Source organism: Dendrobates tinctorius, unplaced genomic scaffold, assembly GCF_039654945.1.
Source record: "Dendrobates tinctorius isolate UK_male_01 unplaced genomic scaffold, ASM3965494v1 ptg000016l, whole genome shotgun sequence".
In the NCBI taxonomy this organism is placed as follows: domain Eukaryota; kingdom Metazoa; phylum Chordata; class Amphibia; order Anura; family Dendrobatidae; genus Dendrobates; species Dendrobates tinctorius.
This window is the reverse complement of record NW_027361684.1, coordinates 25,817,908-25,836,758: the sequence shown is the minus strand read 5'-3', so window position 1 is coordinate 25,836,758 and position 18,851 is coordinate 25,817,908. Positions and strand designations below refer to the sequence as shown.

Here is an 18,851-nt window from a genome sequence, read left to right as displayed (position 1 = left end):
AGATTTTCTTAGAATAGTTTTCAGACTCCATATACAGAGCCCCTAAGTGACAGAAGAGCAGAATACCTCCTCAAGTGACCCCATTTTGGAAACTACAGCCCTCTGGAAATGTATCTACAGGTGCAGTGATGATTTGACTCCATGGGTGTTTTCCAGAAACAAGCAGCAGTATGTTGCTGAGTGAAAATTGCAAATCTGCCATTGTAGTGACCAGTACGTTATGCCCAGCTTATGAGTCTGGAAACATACAAAGGTAAATTAAGCGAGCTCTCACCAATACAGAGATGCTAAACATGTGGGCGCTAAATGTGGTTTAGGCACAATCGGACTCAGAATGGAGGGGGGCATTTCGTAGTATTAGCCGAATTTCTTTTGGGGATGCGAAGAGCCATTGCACTTTTTCCAAAGTCTTTGTGTTACCTGTAACATGGAAGCCCCTATAGTTCTGTTAACAGATGACAGACTTGAGTGAAAATTTGCTCTTTTTTTGTGGATCGAGTTAAAGCTTTTTTTTTGGGAACATTTTACATAAAATTTGGGATCACATTTATCCTGCGCTCTGCGCTGAGCACGTACATCTGGGTTTCCATCTAAATCTACGAAAGAACGAGGGGTCTATTCACTATAATGAGTCAGCATAGTTACTCTGGACTATGTTTGGCCTCTGTTCAGCGGTATTTTTTCAGAGGTGCACAAACTGTGGCCGATGGCACTTTTATGCACGCTTGAAAAGACGAACACAGCTGGATCGTAAGCCAGATGGCGTTCACAGTGCCTCCATCTGCCTCATTTTAAGGAATCTTCTGCCGGGGTTCTGTCTGAATCACATATTTCAGAGATTTACACGGAAAACCTGGTATAAGCGCTCAGCGCAGCATAAATGTCAGCCAAAAGACCCTTTCTTTGCAAAAACAAGTTTTTGCATCGCTTATATTTTGAGTGTTATAATTTTTCTATATTTCTACCGACAGTCATGTGAGGGCTTGCTTTTTGTGGGAAGAGTTGATGTTTTATTGGTACCATTTTCGAGCACATGACATTTTTTGATCACTTTCTGTTTCGATTTTTTTGGGTGGCAGATAGGGATGAGCGAATAGCTTCGGATAAGTGCTTATCCAAATAGTTTTAGCAGTTACCGAATAGCTGCATCAGGAACCCGGATACCTGGAGCGCTCCCGATAATGAGCGGTTCGGCGCAGCAGCTGCAAGTGTGGCGGCTGTGTGACAGTCACAAAACATGCAAGGAGAGCCATGTCACCCCCCATATGCAGCACCATGTGCTGCATGTCACCCCCATATGCAGCATGCCGCCCCCATAGCCTCCCCATGTGCAGCATGCCGCCCCCATAGCCTCCCCATGTGCAGCTTGACACCCCCATAGCCTCCCCATATGCAGCATGACACCCCCATAGCGTCCTCATGTGCAGCACAATGTGCAGCATGGCATCCCCTACATGCAGCTCCATGTGCAGCATGGCACCTTCATATGCATCACCTTGTGCAGCATGGCACCTTCATATGCATCACCTTGTGCAGCATGTCACCCCATATGCAGCACCATGTGAAGCATGTCACCCCATATGCAGCATCATGTGCAGCATGACACCCCCATATCCTCCCCATGCCCAACCAAACATCCCATATACATGAAAAAAAACCATCACATACTCACCTCGGTTATTATTAATATTATTATAGCGCCATTTATTCCATGGTGTTTTAGATGTGAAAAGATGTGTACATATCAAAAAACAAAAAGTACAATAATCTTTAACAAAACAAGTCACCGACTCGTACAGGAGGAGAGGGGACCCTGCCCGCCAGGGCTCACAGTTTACAAGTGATGGGTGAGGACAGTACAAAAGTACAACTTGTCCAGCAAAAAACAAGCCCTCACACGGCCATGTTGACGGGAAGATAAAAATGTTATGGCTGTGGGAAGAAGGGGCGCAAAAAACGGAAATGCAAAAATGGAAAATCCCAAGATGGTGACAGGTTTAACTGTTAGGGATGGTTTTTTGGGCAACAAGAACCATAAGTGACTGATAATAACAGATTTTCATAACTTGAATAAGAGGCATCACTCACAATTTTGTATAAACGGCTCATGCCCATAGCAAAGCTATCAGCTCCATAGCAAGCTCTCCCTGCATTAAGGATCAGAAGTGTGATGTGTGCATAGAGCCCATGTGTTGATGGCAAGGTGTTCTCTGATGTATCTGATAAGGAGTAAGCCAGTGGTAGGAGCGTATTATACCCACTGTGAATATGAATTGGATAAAAATAGTCATATACTGATTCCGGACTTGTCCTTCCATCTTCTAGGTGCTTGCTCTTTTCGTCCTGTAAGTGTCTGTTTCCTGGAAATGAAAATAAGATCAAAGCAGATTGTTATAATCTACTCCGCGAAAAATCTAAGGATCCTGAAATCTACATCATGAGTACTATCCATAACTTGCCGCTCTCCAATAATATTGAGCGGTCACTTGCCCACAGCCTGAGGCTGCACTACTGGGGTGTATAGGACACTAGTAAGATATTAAAATACAGGTTACATATTCGAATGCGGCCATATTTTATCTTTTAGCTTTAATTTTCCATCCCTGTTTTCCAGAAGCCACGGCTGCATTATTTTTTCGTCATCATGATGATGGCCGCCCATTGTTGCCTCATCAGTGCTCGGAGTTTATCACAATTTCTGTATTTTTGTTTGTCCACCCGCTTCTTGAGAATTGACCAAAGGTTCTCATCGGGATTGAAATTTGGGGAGTTTCCTGGACATGGACCCAAAATATTATTGTTTTCTTCACTGAGCCACTTAGTTATCACTTTTGCCTTGTGACATGGTTTTCATCATGCTGGAGAAGGCATTGATCATCACCTAGTTGCTCCTGGGTTGTTGGGAGAAGTTGCCCTTGGAGGATGTGTAGATCCCATTCTCTATTCTGACAGCGTTCCACTACATCTATGGCATGTTCTGTGCTATAAATGTATGACATGGAAGAACCCTTTATGGGCATACCCAGTGGCGTAACTAGAGTCTGACGGGCCTTGGTGCAAGATTTAGTCCAGAAACACCCCCTCAATACTATATATCTATATCTCCTCCACCCTAGAATGTATGTCCCCATCCTGGTATATACACATCCCAATTTTGCTGCTGTTCCATAATACTCAGCTTCCCTCCCTGTAGTGTCCTCTTTTGAAGTCGGCAGCTGACTTCAGCATTCAAGCAAAGGGAGAGCATGATGATGTCACTGCCATGGGTGCCCAGTCACGTGCACGCTGACGTCAGCTATTAGTCTCTGATTGGCCGGCAGTTGGTATTGTCAGGCACAGACCTGAAGGGTCTCTGCGCCGCAATACACTTCAGTTGAACATGCGTCCGAGGAGGCACATCTAGCTGAAGTGTTTGATGAGTCAGCAGGCCCCTGGGCCACAGCAGTGACCTCCGCGACCTCGGTACTTGCACCCCTCTGCGTACCTTCCAAAGGTCAGACTTGTCTTTTCAATATATCACACAAATGTTATTTCAGATTAAGATGTGTGGAATTTAGAAACTAAGTCTTGGAGCACACAAAGATCACGGATAGCACCGAGAGGTTGCGGACGGCACCCTGAGAGGTCACGGACAACACCCTGAGAGCACACAAAGAGGTCACAGACGGCACCCTGAGGCTGTGTGCACACGATGCGGATATCCAGTGGATCCGCAGCGGATTTTACCGCACAGAAATGCTGCATATCCGCATTGTGATGTACAGTAGCATAAACCCACTGTGCAGACGCTGCGGATTTTTCCGCGCGGTTTTCCTGCGGTATAAAATCCGCAGCATGTTACTACTTTTGTGCGGTTTTCCATCTCCCCTGTCTCCAAATCTGCAGGGAGAAAAACGCGATGGAAAACCGCAGGAAAAATGGAAGAAATCCGCAGGAAAAATGGAAGAAATCCGCAGGAAAAATGCAGGTCATTTGACCTGCGGATTTCTTCAATTCTGTGCGGAAGAATCCACAGGGCAAAAAAGTCCGTCTGCACTCAGCCAGAGAGGTCACGGACCCATGTTATTCAATAGGGATGTTCAGATTACTAGTTCTTCTCTGGTCTGTCACGTGGCGTCGCAGCATTTACTACTTTCCTCCGTTTTTCGGATGAGACTCACCAACACCAGCCTATGGTTGCTTAAAAAAGTGGATCTCACATAAAATATCTGATTCTTCGATCATGGACATTTTTTAATGCAGAAATATAAAAATGGATCAGACGAGGATATATAAAAACGGACCCGAGGACGGAGCCGGCAGAGAATCCACCTCTGGTGTCATCCGCTCGTCTGCAGCCGGCCTGTATGCCAGCATCAGAGCATCACACCGCCACAGAGGGGCGCTCTGCCTCCCAGCCAGCTGCCATCGATTCTGGGGATAGAAGATGCACAGTTCCTAACCACGTGACCTGACGTTGCTATCCTGGCTGTATTGATGCACAGAGCTCCAATCACACTAGTGTAGTAATGTGGATTTACCGCAGTCACACAACACAATGTGAACGCAGGTTGTATCAGCCTCACGACCAGACACTACAGGCGCGCGGACGTGGGTCACATGACTGCGATAAGTCCGAACATGCCTAATAGGAAGCCTGAGCCCCGCCCCTCTAGTGACGTCACTGACCGATCTCCGCCGCATCCTGAAGCTGCAGGAGCTCGGAGTCACTGATGTCTGAGAAGGCGTCTTCATTCTCCTCACACGGTGCCCGGTCTGCCCGTCCTGCGGCGGTCGCCTTTGTTACCGGGGGCGCTGTGTAGTTACCGGAGCCACTCATGATGCGCTCCCTCCCGAAATGAAGACGCAACACCCAGTGGTGACGTATGTGGGCGTGTCCAGGGTCACGTGGTGTAAACATCAGCGTGAGTTTTCATTGTGTCTAGCTGCTTCTTTCTCCAATAGAGGCGCTGTTCTATATGTGCAGTGTACGGCTATATGCAGGGCCCCAAATGCTAACATATTGCACATCACACAGAAGCATTTCAGTTGTAGTTACACGCGCTGACTTCAGGCCGCTAAATGAGTGTGATCGACAATACTGAAGTCGTTCAACACTTGTTTCCCGGCCTCTTTCCCCCATCTGAGAGAGAATGATGGGGACAGAACGATCACTAACAGATCACCATACAGTATCATGTTATCAGCAGCACATCTACAGTTTCCATCCCATAGTCCTCCATATAGTATACTACACTGCTCAGTCCTCCATATAGTATAATACACTCCTCATAGCCCTCCATATAGTATAATGCACTGCCATAGTCACCCATGTAGTACAATTCACTTCCCATAGTATAATGCACCCTATAGTTCTTCATATAATGTTTCCCCATAGTCCTCAATACAGTATAATGCAGCCCACATATAGTATAATGCAGCCACCCCATAGAGCATAATGCAGACACCCCACAGAGTATAATGTAACCCCCCTAGACTATAATGCAGCCCCCCTCTTATAGTATAATGCAGCCACCCCTTACAGAATAATGCAGCCCCCTTATATAGTATAATGTAGCCACTCCATAGAATACAATGCAGCCCTCATAGAATATAATGTAGCCCCCTCAAAGTATAATGAAGCCCTCATACAATATAATGCAGCCCCACACAGAATACAATGTAGCCTTTTCATAGAGTATGATGCATTCACCCACCATTGAATATAATAAAAATAATACAGCCCCCCCTTAGAATATAATACAGTTCACCTCCCCATAGAATATAATGAAAGACCCCCCATATTATATAACACAGCCTCCCCCATAGAATATAATGTAAAATGTACCCCCATGGTAGATAGCAACACAGCCCACCATGGTACACAGCAGCACAGCCCACCATGGTGCAGTATATAGCAGCACAGCCCACCATTGTATAGTATGTAGCAGCACAGCCCACCATGGTAAATAGCAGCACAGCCCACCATGGTAAAATATATAGCAGCACAGCCCACCATGGTACAGTATATAGCAGCACAGCCCACCATGGTACAATATATAGCAGCACAGCCCACTATGGTATCTAGCAGCACAGCCCACCATGGTATATAGCAGCACAGCCCACAATGGTACAGTACATAGCAGCACAGCCCACCATGGTATATAGCAGTACAGCCCACCATGGCATATAGCAGCACAGCCCACCATGGCATATAGCAGCACAGCCCACCATGGCATATAGCAGCACAGCCCACCATGGCATCTAGCAGCACAGCCCACCATGGTATCTAGCAGCACAGCCCACCATGGTACAGTATATAGCAGCACAGCCCACCATGGTACAGTACAAAGCACCACAGCCCACCATGGTATATAGCAACACAGCCCACCATGGTATATAGCAACACAGCCCACCATGGTATATAGCAGCACAGCCCACCATGGTATATAGCAGCACAGCCCACCATGGTATATAGCAGCACAGCCCACCATGGTATATAGCAGCACAGCCCACCATGGTACAGTACAGAGCAGCACAGCTCACCATGGTACAGTATATAGCAGCACAGCCCACCATGGTACAGTATATAGCAGCACAGCCCACCATAGTACAGTATATAGCAGCACAGCCCACCATAGTATATAGCAGTACAGCCCACCATGGTATATAGCAGCACAGCCCACCGTGGTATATAGCAGCACAGCCCACCATAGTATATAGCAGCACAGCCCACCATGGTATATAGCAGCACAGCCCACCATGGTATATAGCAGCACAGCCCACCATGGTACAGTATATAGCAGCACAGCCCACCATAGTACAGTATATAGCAGCACAGCCCACCATAGTATATAGCAGCACAGCCCACCATGGTATATAGCAGCACAGCCCACCATGGTATATAGCAGCACAGCCCACCATGGTATATAGCAGCACAGCCCACCATGGTATATAGCAACACAGCCCACCATGGTGTATAGCAGCACAGTCCACCATGGTATATAGCAGCACAGCCCACCATGGTATATAGTTCCCTCCCCCCCCCCCCCCCGAGAATGGCCCCACAGTCCAGTACTCACACTGATATATTTAAAAAAAACAAAAAAACACATTCCTCATATTCTCCTTGTGCCCGCGCTGCTTGCTGCTCCCGGCTTCTGTCTCCTGCTCTGCCTGGCACACATCGCGTCATCGCGCACCCACTGTGTCAGACTAGCCAGATACTTTCCAATAATTATCCTAGGTAGAGAATATCCAATAATGATCCTAGCCAGAGACTATCCAATAATGATCCTAGGTAGAGAATATCCAATAATGATCCTAGCCAGAGACTATCCAATAATGTTCCTACCCAGAGACTATCCAATAATGATCCTAGCCAGAGACTATCCAATAATGATCCTACCCAGAGACTATCCAATAATGATCCTAGCCAGAGAATATCCAATAATTATCCTAGCCAGAGACTATCCAATAATGATCCTAGGTAGAGAATATCCAATAATGATCCTAGCCAGAGACTATCCAATAATGATCCTAGCCAGAGAATATCCAATAATGATCCTAGCCAGAGACTATCCAATAATGATCCTAGCCAGAGACTATCCAATAATGATGCTAGGTAGAGACTATCCAATAATGATGCTAGGTAGAGACTATCCAATAATGATCCTAGCCAGAGACTATCCAAAAATGATCCTAGCCAGAGAATATCCAATAATGATCCTAGCCAGAGACTATCCAATAATGATCCTAGCCAGAGACTATCCAATAATGATCCTAGCCAGAGAATATCCAATAATGATGCTAGGTAGAGACTATCCAATAATGATCCTAGCCAGAGACTATCCAATAATGATCCTAGCCAGAGACTATCCAATAATGATCCTAGCCAGAGCCTATCCAATAATGATCCTAGCCAGAGAATATCCAATAATGATGCTAGGTAGAGACTATCCAATAATGATCCTAGCCAGAGAATATCCAATAATGATCCTAGCCAGAGAATATCCAATAATGATCCTAGCCAGAGAATATCCAATAATGATCCTAGCCAGAGACTATCCAATAATGATCCTAGCCAGAGCCTATCCAATAATGATCCTAGGTAGAGAATATCCAATAATGATCCTAGCCAGAGACTATCCAATAATGATCCTAGCGAGAGACTATCCAATAATGATCCTAGGTAGAGAGTATCCAATAATGATCCTAGCCAGAGACTATCCAATAATGATCCTAGGTAGAGAATATCCAATAATGATCCTAGCCAGAGACTATCCAATAATGATCCTAGCGAGAGACTATCCAATAATGATCCTAGGTAGAGAGTATCCAATAATGATCCTAGCCAGAGACTATCCAATAATGATCCTAGGTAGAGAATATCCAATAATGATCCTAGCCAGAGACTATCCAATAATGATCCTAGCGAGAGACTATCCAATAATGATCCTAGGTAGAGAGTATCCAATAATGATCCTAGCCAGAGACTATCCAATAATGATCCTAGGTAGAGAATATCCAATAATGATCCTAGCCAGAGACTATCCAATAATGATCCTAGCGAGAGACTATCCAATAATGATCCTAGGTAGAGAGTATCCAATAATGATCCTAGCCAGAGACTATCCAATAATGATGCTAGGTAGAGAATATCCAATAATGATCCTAGCCAGAGACTATCCAAAAATGATCCTAGCCAGAGACTATCCAATAATGATGCTAGGTAGAGACTATCCAATAATGATCCTAGCCAGAGACTATCCAAAAATGATCCTAGCCAGAGACTATCCAATAATGATGCTAGGTAGAGACTATCCAATAATGATCCTAGCCAGAGACTATCCAATAATGATCCTAGCCAGAGAATATCCAATAATGATCCTAGCCAGAGACTATCCAATAATGATCCTAGCCAGAGACTATCCAATAATGATCCTAGCCAGAGAATATCCAATAATGATCCTAGCCAGAGACTATCCAATAATGATCCTAGCCAGAGCCTATCCAATAATGATCCTAGGTAGAGAATATCCAATAATGATCCTAGCGAGAGACTATCCAATAATGATCCTAGGTAGAGAGTATCCAATAATGATCTTAGCCAGAGACTATCCAATAATGATCCTAGGTAGAGAATATCCAATAATGATCTTAGCCAGAGACTATCCAATAATGATTCTATCCAGAGACTATCCAATAATGATGCTAGGTAGAGACTATCCAAAAATGATCCTAGCCAGAGACTCTCCAATAATGATCCTAAACTGCAAAGAATAGCCCTAAAATAAGAGTATGGAGGACCGTATGCAAGCCAAAAAATGTGTAGAAACAACAAACTCCTTCTACACTGAGTTATAAATTATATAAATAGTTTTATTAATTTACATAATTAAATAAAGTATTTGGAGATGAAAGCAGACCATACAGAAGATGAAAAAAACGCAAAACACTAGACAAAAATTCTACTACATCTGTGCCTTTAGAAATAACACGGCAGAGTATACCAACATCCTAAAGAAATTTATTTTCTCCTCCCAACCTATACCATAAAAAAGACAGCTCAATGAGGTTAAATAATACAGATTAGTGCTACATAAAGTGCATAGTGCAGATGATTATAATATGCATAAGGATGCAAAATATATAATAAAATAATTATACACACCTGGGGATTTTATTTATCTCTGATTTCTCCTAGGAAGATGTAAAGTGCAAATAAGAATTATAAAATGAAGTAATATCAAATACGAAACTCCTAGGGGAAATCAGGGACAACATTGTGCCCACCATAGCTCAAGGTAACTAGATGAAGCAGCATGAAAATAAGCAGTATATAAGAACCAGTGACAAATATAAATACCCAGCATATAGTCATGTCCAGTGTACCCCTTGATGTGCGTTTCGATGCTAAACCTTCCTCAGAAGGGGTACAATTGTTGTACAATTTGTCCTGAGTATGCCGATACCCCATATGTGGGGGTAAATCACTGTTTGGGCGCACAGCAGAGTTTGGAAGGGAAGGAGCACCGATTGACTTTTTCAATTGGCTGGAATTGAGATAGGACGCCATGTCGCGTTTGGAGAGCACCTGATGTGCCTAAACAGTGGAAACCCCCAATTCTAACTCCAACCCTAACCCCAACACACCCCTAATCCCAATCCTAACCATAACCCTAACCACAAACCTAACCCTAACACACCCTTGTCTGTCTGTCAGCCCTCTGCCTGCTCCCGGAATGCTGCGATCAAACACGCACCAACAACTCATCCTGGTAACAACCTGAAAACACATAGAATCACTCCAGAGGAAAAGCAGAAGTGTGTCCCTGACAGCTTTGAGCGCACCTAGCCCATGACGGCATTACCGTTATTTACACCAATTTTCTATATGACGTTTTGCTAAATCTGGTGCATCTTTAAATCAAACACTTCTGACTAGAGATGTTCAATGCCTTTTACCCGCCCTGTCCCCCCACTGGATTGAGAACTTTTCCAAGTTGCATTGAGATGGTTATCATATCAGGAATATTTTAAGTCATTTTGCTTGTGATCTCGCTGCTGTTATTTGCTCCAAATTGATGTAAGAAGTTTGATGTGGTGTTAAAGGGAATCTGGGAGCATGATTCCCACCCTTTTTAGCTACCAAACTGCTTCACTGATATTCCCTTGGCCTGAGCTCACACTGTCTAGACCAGTGTTTCCCAAACTCCACTCCTACTCCTCCACTCCAACCGGTCGTGTTTTCAGGATTTCCTTAGTATTGCACAGGTGATGAACTTATCATCAAGGCATCAGGAATTCTATCACCTGTCAAATACTATGGAAATCCTGAAAACATGACCTGCGGGAGGACTGTCTAGAGGTGGGTCAGTCAAGCCGGAGGAGGTGGTGCTCGGTAAAGAATAGAGCTGTAGTGACAGAAGCTTCAGATCTACCATAGTCCTTCAGAATCATTTGCATATCAGTTCAAACACTGATTTATCAGTAACGGAGGACCGGACTGACCATGTAAAGGGATTGCTGGACTTTTTGCTTTTGCTTTGGAGTTTTCATGGTTTAGCTGAATGACACTACTATACATACGTACTACACATGCGATATTCTCTTGACCTTTAGGCTAAGTGCGCACGTAGCAGAAAATTTCTGCTCAAAAACCTGACTCCCTTCCCAGAAACCGCGCCTTTTTTGTCTGCACGTTTTGATGCGTTTTCAAAACGCATAGAACTAGCCAGAAACGCGGAAAAATCCGCAAAATTAATGAGCATGCTGCGTTTTTTACCGTGGTGCGTTTTTTTTCGCGGTAAACGCATCAATATGCACAAAAAGTGCAAAATGCATAGAAATTAATGGGAAGCTTATTTTTAGCGGTTTAGAGCGGTTTTATTGGGAAAACCGCTAAAAAAACACTGTGTGTGAACACAGCCTTATGGTGACAGGATCTACAGAATAGTGTCAATATTTCTATATTTGAAAGAACTTTTTGCAATGGTAGAAAAACTGCTACAAGATTTTGCTGCATTTATTCAGTTGGCCACTAGAGAGCAATATTGGATATAGTAAGTAATTCATCTACAACGGTTGTGTATAAAGCAGCAATGTGATCACACAATAGTAATATGTGACTGATCGCTGAATAACGTCTTGTTACTAACTGTAAGTATCAGGTAAGAGTAAAGTAGTGGATCTATGCACTCATGTGATATACTATATACACAGTGTATTTAGAGATAATAGACTATCTTTCTTCATCCTTTATGAGGTTGATGGCAGTCTTAGGCCATGTTCACATAGTCAGTATTTGGTCAGTATTTTGCATCAGCATTTATAAGCCAAAATCAGGAGTGTAAGAATCAGAGGACAAGTATTAGGCTTCGTCACACTAACGAGAAACACAGACGAGTGCTATGCAAAAAAAAAAAATCGCATTGCACTTGTCCCAATGTTAATCTATGGGGTAGCTCCCATCAGCTGATTTTTTCTCGCCGTATTATACGGGCTGAGAAAATCGCAGCATGCTGTGATTGTCAGTGTATTGTGCCCGTAATATGCCAATGCAAGTCTATGGGGGCGATAAAAATACGGATTACACACGGACCAGACGTGTGACTTGTGAGAAATACGCACCCGGTGTCCTTTAACAAATGCCGACAATTCATTTTGCGATACAGTAAAATCACACTGACATGTTTAATAAAGAAACAAAAGAATAGATATATACAAATAGAATATATATATATATATATATATATATATATACATATATATATACTAGCTGAAGAGCCCGGCGTTGCCTGGGCATAGTAACCAACTGTGGTTAGTTATAACAAATTATAATGATTATATTGCTCATAAAAACATTTCACACCATATATTCAACACTACAGATTTGCAACACAAATTAACTAAACGATTACCCAAGTATTGATAGTATTTTATTTTCAACTCATTCAAGATTTTTGTTTTTTCCTTTCGGTGCAAGATGAACAGATTTTTGGCAGTTCCAACTCTTGAACAGACCTCGTAAAGTTGACCATGAGAAAAGCATGGAGATTGCAAATCGATCCCTACTACTTTCAAGGACTGTCCCTGAGCATTGTTAATGGACATTGCAAATAGCAGTTGAACTGGAAACTGGAGGCGTTTAAAATCAAAAAACAAATCAGATGGAATGAGTGGAATTCTTGGAATGAAAATGTCCTCTCCTTTGGCATATCCTGTTTCTGAGCTGTGTATCTAACCCTATCCTGTGTGATAATGTCTGCTGAACTGTGTACCTAATCCTCTCCTGTGTGATACTTTCTGCTGAGCTGTGTATCTAATTCTATCGTGTGTTACTGACTGCTTAGCCGTGTATCTAATCCTATCCTGTGTGATACTGACTGCTGAGCAGTGTATCTAATCCTATCCTGTGTGATACCGTCTGCTAAGCCATGTATCTAATTCTATTCTGTGTGATACTGTCTGCTGAGCCGTGTATCTAATACTAATCTGTGTGATACTGTGTGCTGAGCTGTGTATCTAATCCTATCCTGTGTGATACTGTCTGCTGAGCCGTGTATCTATTCCTATCCTGTGTGATACTGACTGCTGAGCTGTGTATCTAATCCTATCCTGTGTGATACTGACTGCTGAACTGTGTATCTAATCCTATCCTGTGTGATACTGACTGCTGAGCCATATGTTTAATTCTTTCCTGTGTGATACTGACTGCTGAGCTGTGTATCTAATCCTATCCTGTGTGATACTGCTGAGCTGTGTATCTAATCCTATCCTGTGTGATACTGACTGCTGAGCAGTGTATCTAATCCTATCCTGTGTGATACCATCTGCTGAGCCGTGTATCTAACCCTATCCTGTGTGATACTGACTGCTGAGCCGTGTACCTAGTCCTATCATGTGTGTTACTGACTGCTCAGCCGTGTATCTAATCCTATCCTGTGTGATACTGAATGCTGAGCTGTGTATCTAATCCTATCCTGTTTGTTACTGACTGCTGAGCCGTGTATCTAATCCTATCCTGTGTGATACTGACTGCTGAGATGTCTATCTTATCCTATCCTGTGTGATACTGACTGCTGAGCCTTGTGTCTAATCCTCTCCTGTGTGATACTGACTGCTGAGCTGTGTATCTAATCCTATTCTGTGTGATATTTACTGCTGAGCCGTGTATCTAATCCTATCCTGTGTGATACTGTGCTCCCCCTGCAGTCTTTGTCAGAGGGTGGTCTGTGTTGGACGATAATAAATTGTGTTATTTCCAGCTTTACAGAAGGACGATAACACCATAGAAATAAGAATAATAGGCCAAATTGTTTGGTGAATTGGAATGCGCGGGGTTAAAATTTCACCCCACAACATAGCCTATGACGCTCTTGGGGTCCAGACGTGTGACTGTGCAAAATTTTGTGGCTGTAGCTGCGACGGTGCAGATGCCAATCCCGGACATACACACAAACTTTTTCCCCATTATGTACCTAGAGGCAAAATTGGTTGGTGAATTGGAACGCACGGGGTTAAAATTTCACCTCACAACGTAGCCTATGACGCTCTTGGGGTCCAGACGTGTGACTGTGCAAAATTTTACGGCTGTAGCTGCGACAGTGCAGATGCCAATCCATACACACATACATACAAACATACACACACACACACACACACACACATCAAGCTTTATATATTAAATGTGTGTATATATATATATAGTAGAATAGCTATTGTTTCCCCCCGGCTAATAAAATCTACCCCCAGCCAACCCCAGAAAAGGCGCATCTATAAGATGCGCCTTTTCTGGCACTTAGCCTCTCTATACCCATTGCCTTTAGCGGTGGCTCATGGGTTAATAATGGGTTAATGTCACCTTGCTATTGGAGGGTGACATTAAGCCAGGTTAATAATGGAGAGGTGTCAATAAGACACCTATCCATTATTAATCCTATCATAGTAAAGGGTTAAAAAAGACACACATATTAATTAAAAATTCTTTTAATGAAATAATCACAAAGTTTTTGACCAAATTTATTATTCTGCTAATCCATCAGAATCCCTTGTTCTCCTGAAAAAAAGATAAAATAAAAACCCAACAATATACATACCTCTCGCCGTTCAGTCAGGTCCCCTGCTGCAATCCATCACAAGGAGTTAGCTAGTTTACAACAGGGATCGGTGCTAATGCTACTGGCACCACTGTAAACCAGTGCAGAATGAATGAAATCATGTCTGCGCTGGCACCCCGGCTGACCTGAGATGAACTAATAAGCGTGGGAAAGTTTCTGAACTTTTTCCCACGCCCCTGAGTTCACCTCAGGTCAGTTGGGGACTCCGCGTAGCCTCACTGACTACCGCCGACGTCACTGAAATATAAATATATATATATATATATATATGTGTCTCAATGACATTTGTATATATATATATATCTATTCTTTCATTTGTATTTTAACCTGTCATTGGGATCCATTATATGTCCATTTTGCAAGTCGGTGAGAAAATCGCATCCTCGCATGACAATCGGTTGACATACACATCTGTTAGGCGTCGGGTTCCTGTCGCTGCACAGCGGGAATCCCGAGCCTTGCTTCTGGCGGTCCCCCATTCCTCTCCAGCCGCAGAGGAGGTTGCTCAGCAAACTCGTCGGTCCCGGTGCTCTGCCAAGACCAGCTCCGTGGGTTTGCTTGCTGCTGCCACCTCTGGAACAGCTATGGCAATACATGCTGCTCAGCAGCGAGATTCTCCAGGGACCAAGTCCCCATGTCGGGCCACTGAGCATGTCCGTGGAGTGATTTCCCATTGGAGATCGAAGGTCACGTGCTCAGGTCCTGCTCCTGTTGGGATTGGTCCATCTTAGAAGCCAGGAAGGTCCCAGATGCCCGCGGCTATAAAAGGTTCGCATGGCCGCTCGGCCATGCGCTAGGATAGACTGTATTTTCAGACTATAAGGAGTGAGTGATGTATGCACGTATGAATGTCTCTGGTGATTGACTCATTATGAAACCCCTACCCTTGTTACGCTTGTGTTGTGCAGCCTAGCCTGCTAGCGCCCAGGCTTAGGCGTAGGTAGGTCAGACTCTGAGTCAGGTATTGGTTCTCGCCAGTGACTCGGCACGCCTCAGTGCAAGTGCTCCACACTCCGTAGCCAGCGTCTATAGCGGCGTTCACGGCAGCGACGCTGTGCGCTTAGTGTCCTAGAGGGACTCTAACCTCGTGTCCTTGGGGTGGAGTTCTGTGGCCATTTGCTGTGCGCTCTTTAGCCGGGCTCTGTGAGCTCAACAGGCTCCGGCATCCACGTTCAGCGGTTTTGCGGCTCTGTGAATTAACAGTCCGCTCCTGTTCACACTGGGTGACGTAACCCACGTGTGACTGTTTTCACGCCGCTCTATTCTTCCGCCATTGTCTAGCAGCAGTGTACCACCTCTGCACGGTGGACCCCAGCTGCGAACGCACCTACTACTACTTTATAATTTGGTGCGTTCCGCCAGCCCTAACATTGATCATTGTTTGGGGAACATTTCTGCATATTACGTCTGTAAAAAAATGGATCATATTTTTAAACGTTGTGTCAGACTCCGGTCTAATAGAAACGTGCACCACTTCTACATTTTTCACCCACTCCTGATTTTGGTTTGCAAATACTGCTATAAAATACAACCAAATACTGAATGTTTGAACGTGGCATTAAAGGTAACTTGTCGCCTCCAGAAATTCTATATGTATTTACCTTTAGATTTAGTGGTAATATGTAACTAAATAGCATATTAATCATTATTTACTGGAAATAGTGGCTATAGGGAGAAAATGAATTAATATTCTCCCTGCAGCCGCACATTTTCAGTCACTGGGGCAGTACAAGGAGCAGTTACAGTCATCACTCACTACACAATGAGTGTGCTGTAATCCTCCACTGTACATTAATTGGCAACATGGTCTGCACACACACAATGCAGTTCATTCTGTGGCTCAAATAATAATGCCCCCTGTGTCCACTTATGTAATAATGCATTCAGAATGCCCTTCTTAAAATAATGACCCCTGCTGTAATAACACCCCCCCCCAGAATGCCCTCTTTAGTTAAAATCTCTGCCACGTCAAAATCCCTCAGTGTGTCTTTTCTGTATTAATACCCACTGTTGTGCTGCCTCCTTACTAAAAAATAAAGTTTACACTCACCTTATCTGGTTCCTCAGCGCACTAAGTCACCTTTCGTCCTGCACGGAAGAGTGGGTCGCTCAAGGCGATACAACATAGTGACACCTGAACGCTGACATGTTGCAGACTGCAGCAGCTTGCGGCATTCTAGACTAGAAAGAGAGTGGAGGGGCAGGGAGTCTGTTGCCCATTATCTACCAATGTCCTTTTTTTGGGACGCCTAATCTTTTGCTTCTGGCAACTAAGATTTTATAATTAGGTCCAATTTTTTGTGTTGTGTTTGTAAAATGAATGTTTTCAAAGCAGGAAATCATGTTATTGTCATTTTTAATTGAATATTCTTCCACTCAGAGAGCTGAAATTATTATTTATAATCACAGTTCTGTGATCACAAAGTTATTAGAACTATTGTTTATACTTGAAGGAAGGTATATAATGCAATGGCATTGATGTAGATTTACCGAGGCCAGAGTTATATTCAAGTGAAATTGCCGTCCCATTTTTGGGACATTGGCAGAATGCACTATCTATTTTCGATGTTTTTTTTACATGGAAATTTTTGTTTGATTCACTAGTTTTTATACATAACCCTAAATCTTTTACAACTGATATGGCACGCAGAGGTCTTTTAATTTAATTTCTTCCTTCTTACCAGATAGTCTGGAAATCCCTCACCCCTCCACCCCCCTTCCCCAGTACCTTTCTGACTATATATGATTTGTGAAACCTGATATCTCAGCTGTACTAGAGACACTCAGGAGAACAGACCCTGTAACTGGCTGGCTTGTCAGACATTGTTTACGATCACATCACAGTATATAAGGTTGGTATTTTATGTTTTTATTCATCACAATTGTTTATTTAGCTTGTTTTATGAATGGATAGTGAAATGTGAAATATATTTATATATATGTTTAAAATAATAGTATATATTTTTATCTATAGTTTTCTAAATGTTAGTACACTAATTTTTGTTTTTGTTGTATCAGCAGTAAGAACATGGCATATCGATATAAAAAAGGACTTACTGATGAAATACTAGGTTATCTTGAGGAATTAGATGACCAAGAAGAGGAAGTTTCTGATGTTGAAGTAGTGATTGTGCCCCCTGACCCTGATGAGGCAACTGATGAGGAAGATTTTCAGGAAAATGAGCTTCTTGCTCATGAATTGAGTGATGTAGCAGGAACTTTGGAGGTATTGCACACTTCAACAGAAATTGAAGAGGCTCCTGAGGTGGCATCAACTGAGAATTTACCATCCACCTCAGCAGGAACTTCAAGCATCAGTAGCAGAAAATGACCAAGGAATCAAACTTCAAAACCAGTTGTGAGCAAGAAAAAAAAAATGCAACAGAAATATTACAATGTGCAGCAACTCCAAAATGGAAAAAATGTCAACCAACATATGAAAGCAGTGCGGACCAGGACACGTCCGAAATAAGCAACATTTGTTACCTTTTAGAAAATAAAAATGAAGTTGAAGTATTTGAAGAGTTTTTTCCCATGAAAAGTACAGTACAGAGTTGTAACCTGAAGAAGAGGTGCGGTTTGTCACCTCGAAACGCGTAGTTTCTGTAGTACATATAATAAAGAACTTGAAAGATTTATATGGATTTCTGAAGAATTCTTATCACTAAAGCAGCGCGGATGCTCAGAAGTGCTTTTCTTGGATCCTCAACTTATGATACCTAGTGGACGCTGTCCACCTGCACGAGCTCTGCAACATCTATACGACTGCAACAAATGTTGAGAGTGGTTGTGTACACAACAGAGTACTTTTATATTTTAATTGATTTATACCAGGTGAAGCCCTATGTCTGCGCCCCCGCCCTTGTTTTCTCTTATAAGTGGAAGGAGGAGGATTGCATTGGCCTATATAAGCAAAAGAACACAATCAACCCCAAAGCGATGTGAACCTCAACAGAGTAAACTATTAGGTGGCCGAGTTAGTGATGACATCAGATTTGATCCTGGTAATCATTTGATAGAGCCAATTGCTACACAAAGAAGCTTTATGTAAGTAAAAAACAACCAGAATTTGCAAACGGTGTGATGTTCCCCTTCATGCTAAGTGTTTTGTTGTATTCCATTCCCATAACTGAGTTATTTGGAGAATTTTGTAATATAATATTTTGAAAAAAAAGTGCATAAACATATTGTTTGCATAATAGTTTGTAAGCAAAAAATGCAAAAAAATAAAGTTGAATAAGTTCTATCTTT

General features: G+C 43.0%; 1 protein-coding gene and 1 long non-coding RNA gene across 2 annotated transcripts in view; one reads left to right on the top strand and one right to left on the bottom strand.

Annotated features, from left to right (window-relative positions):
• Window positions 1-4,892, bottom strand: part of EXO5 (exonuclease 5) — a 20,626-nt gene extending 15,734 nt beyond the window's left edge. The window contains exons 1-2 of the mRNA XM_073565581.1: window positions 4,669-4,892; window positions 2,296-2,360 (exon numbers count right to left, since the gene is read on the bottom strand). Coding sequence (XP_073421682.1) covers window positions 2,296-2,360; window positions 4,669-4,819 — 216 coding nt within the window. The 5' untranslated portion in view covers window positions 4,820-4,892. The remainder of the gene's footprint in view (window positions 1-2,295; window positions 2,361-4,668) is intronic.
• Window positions 4,764-18,851, top strand: LOC141080399 (uncharacterized). Its single transcript, XR_012228897.1, has 2 exons — window positions 4,764-4,904; window positions 17,622-18,851. It is a non-coding gene; the product is annotated as an uncharacterized lncRNA (long non-coding RNA).